We start from the raw sequence: 3,410 nt of genomic DNA on the forward strand, positions 1-3,410 counted from the left end.
AATATTAATATATATATATGTATATGTATATGTATGTATATGTATATGTATATATGCATATATATATATATGTATATTTATATATGACTGTGTCTGTGTCTGTGTCTGTGTCTGTGTTTTTGTTTTGTCTATGATCATGTCTGTATGTCTATATACTTTTGTTTGTTTGTTTGTTTGTTTGTTTGTTGGTTTGTTTTCCTAATAGACTTATTTCAATCTGGACATCTCTGACTACATCTTTGTATTCATAAATTGTGTGACATGTATATAAATTTGGAAGTACGAATGTGTTTGATTGTAAGCCTTTATAGCTCATTGCAAAGCTTCACTCGTGGGCTTTGAGATTATGGAGAAGTGCTTCAGCAGTCACTCGTTCCACCAAAGCACACCTTGGACCTACACTGAGAAAACGTTTACACTTGAGTTGTACATTGCTCTACACATGCGAGGATGTCTGTCTTTCATTTCGTGCTCAAGTGATACTCGCACAGCTAATGATTCTTACATGTCTTCGCCGCACGTTAATGTGTTTGTGCGGCGGTTGTAGCGATATTTGAACTGTCAACTACTCTGCTAGACGACAATGAGCTTTTACTGCTTGATATGACTAGTCCTTTGGTGGGATTGAACGTTTTCCAACCCTACAACGTACCCCTGTTATTAAACGTTTTCCAAACCTCAAACGTACCTCTGTTGTCTGTTTGTCTATTGCGTTTAGTCGAGGCATCGTACTGCTACCGTATACACTATTGTGTACATGCTGTTGTGCACTGTATGCGTGGCATCTGATAGCCACACACACACACGTTGCACAGCTATTTCCGTATGTCTGTATCTGTATACACGGCCGTTCCTCAAACCGTACTTCTACCTGCCGTATGTGTACGCCTACATTAAAAGACGCTGAATCACTATGTGTCTGTGTCTTCTAACCACAGTTGCGGTTAGTAAGGCTGTGTGTCCCACTCTCTGCGATGCTCTGCTGGTACGAGACCGAGACGATGTGAAGAAGTATCTGCAGTGCTCCGACCCCACCCCTTGGTTCAATAATACGTTCAGACGGTACGATTGAGTGCTGTGGAAATACTCGATGTGTTTTTGCCTAATATATATATATATTATATACATAAGTGTTTATGTGCGTGCGTGTGTGCGTGTGTGTGTATGTGGATGGGTGGATGGGCGTATGTGGGTGGGTGTTTTAAAATTGCCCGGATTACTACATGCACGTTTTTCCGTGTAAATATACATATATGTACATCCACACACTGTGTATCAAATTAGCGTTCTGATATATATCTCGTCGGAAAAGGGTACCTGTATACACGCATACATTGCCCTATGTTCGTTTAAATGGAGCGCACAGGCTATCTGGCACGAGGTGACTGGACTAACCTGCTATTCAAATGCTTCACAGAAGTATCCCAGCTGCCAACTACTGACTATGCAGTGTACATACTAATGTTTGTTTGTGAGTAGTTTTTTTTGGGAGGTTTTTTTTGTGCTTAAAGTGTTTTGGTTGATTTGGTTATCGTATACGTCAATCGCTGTGATGTATTAGGTCCCATTGTACGTGAGTTGGGTTGTCCATGTGATGTCTTTCTGACCCATTCTACAGTCGTGCGAAAGTTCAAAAGTAATGTGCCCTCAGCAGCGCTTTGATCCATGTGTAAGTATATCTATGTATCTATAGCAACTATAAAAGTGTGACCATAGACACTACCTGTGCAAGTATATCTATGTATCTATAGCAGCTATGTAAGTGTGATCATATACACTACCTGTGTAAGTATGTCTATGTATCTATAGAAGCTATGTAAGTGTACATGTGCAAGTATATCTATGTACAATCTCTGGTACAAAGAAGGTGCCGTACGTGTCAATATAAACAAGTACCCAGGGACAAGGACTGTCGCAAAACATTACTCGTTGTCGTGTAGTCTTCTTTTGTAGTTGTACATATCCAACCCATTGTCGTACACATACACACACTCTCTCTCTCTCTCTCTCGCACGCACGCAAGATATGCGTCAACTTAGGCGACAACCACCCCACATGTCGTCTCTCTCCCTATCATCGATAAAAGCCAGTATCTACCTCTGCTCCATATTATATGACCTACCCCCAACCAACCATCTTTTATACACCTAACTCCCACCTATACACAGCTCGGCGCTTAACCACTGGTGTCTTGATGTTTGCATTCAAGCCAATGTCCTACAAACTCAGTCTCATTGTCGTATATTCTGCTCTCATTGTCGTATATTCTTCCCTCATTGTCGTATATATTCTTCCCGTTGTCGTGTACTCACGTACTCGAATGCAAGATGTCATCAAGTGTAGGCGAGGATCATATCATATGACCTCTGATCACCCTTCCAATAAGCAGCAAATACCCCTTAGAACACCCTGCCAACAAGTAGCAAAGACCCCTTAGAACACCCTGCCAACAAGCAGCAAAGGCCCCTTGCATCTATATCAACGGACGCAAGATGCCTTTAAGTGTAGGCGAGGATCATACCACCTGACCTCTGATTACCGTGTCACACGATCTACCAACATGCCAATGTCACCCAAGCTCGTATCATTGTCGTACAGTCATCGCATTTGTCGTATCATATCCTCTCGTGGTCGTACATATCCATCCCATTGTCGTACAGTCATCTCAATTGTCGTATCTCGTACATACCCATCCTATTGTCGTGCTCAGGGCGTTCTTCAACTGTTTGCGTGGTTCGCCCCATGAGACGTTTGACCACCCTGTGGCCATACTTATGATTGTGGCATCCTCTGACCCCGATCCCGTACACTTCCTGCAGAACTCATACAATCCAGGTATGTTGAAGTACATGCAAGTTTTTAGGATTCTTTTTCTGTTTCAGTCCAGGTATATATATATATATATATATATTAATTTGATTTGGTACATGTAAAATATTCAGTCCATATTCGTCTAGAAAGGTGCATATCTGAGACAGCATCCTGCTTTAGGCATGCGAGGTGCGCGCAGAGCTTGATGCATCTGCGGCATTTCGTACAGGTTTTATACAATCCCGAAACGTACGTGTAAACTACATGTCAGGTAGCTTACTTGCAGTTATAGTTGGGTTGCGGAAAACTGAACCCAACACTGTACGCTCCATATTGTGGACAGTTCATGTATAGAACGAGTTATGTGTACCCGGGCATTGTCAAAGTACCAATATGTCACAGTAGATCACTCAACACCTACTAGACACGGTGCACCTCTGCTCGTGCAGGGTTAATCAGACACACAGGTGGAGTAGGTGTGCTATAGCCTGATCAACACCCCACTGAGCTGTACTACGACCCTGTTCCCATATGGGCTTATTCCCACACCAGCGTATTATCGCATGAGCTTATAATCTCACCAGTTGCTTGTATTGTAG

General features: G+C 42.3%; 1 protein-coding gene across 1 annotated transcript; it reads left to right on the top strand.

The window, feature by feature from the left end:
- Positions 1–913: 913 nt before the first annotated feature.
- SARC_08952 (hypothetical protein) lies at positions 914–3,017 on the top strand (the record flags this gene model as incomplete). The annotated part of the gene is made up of 3 exons (XM_014297049.1): positions 914–1,062; positions 2,711–2,835; positions 2,992–3,017. 3 exons carry the CDS (start codon positions 914–916, stop codon positions 3,015–3,017), a joined length of 300 nt encoding a protein of 99 aa, XP_014152524.1.
- Between the last annotated feature and the right edge of the window lie 393 nt (positions 3,018–3,410).

Source organism: Sphaeroforma arctica (assembly GCF_001186125.1).
Source record: "Sphaeroforma arctica JP610 unplaced genomic scaffold supercont1.859, whole genome shotgun sequence".
Classification (NCBI taxonomy): Eukaryota; class Ichthyosporea; order Ichthyophonida; genus Sphaeroforma; species Sphaeroforma arctica.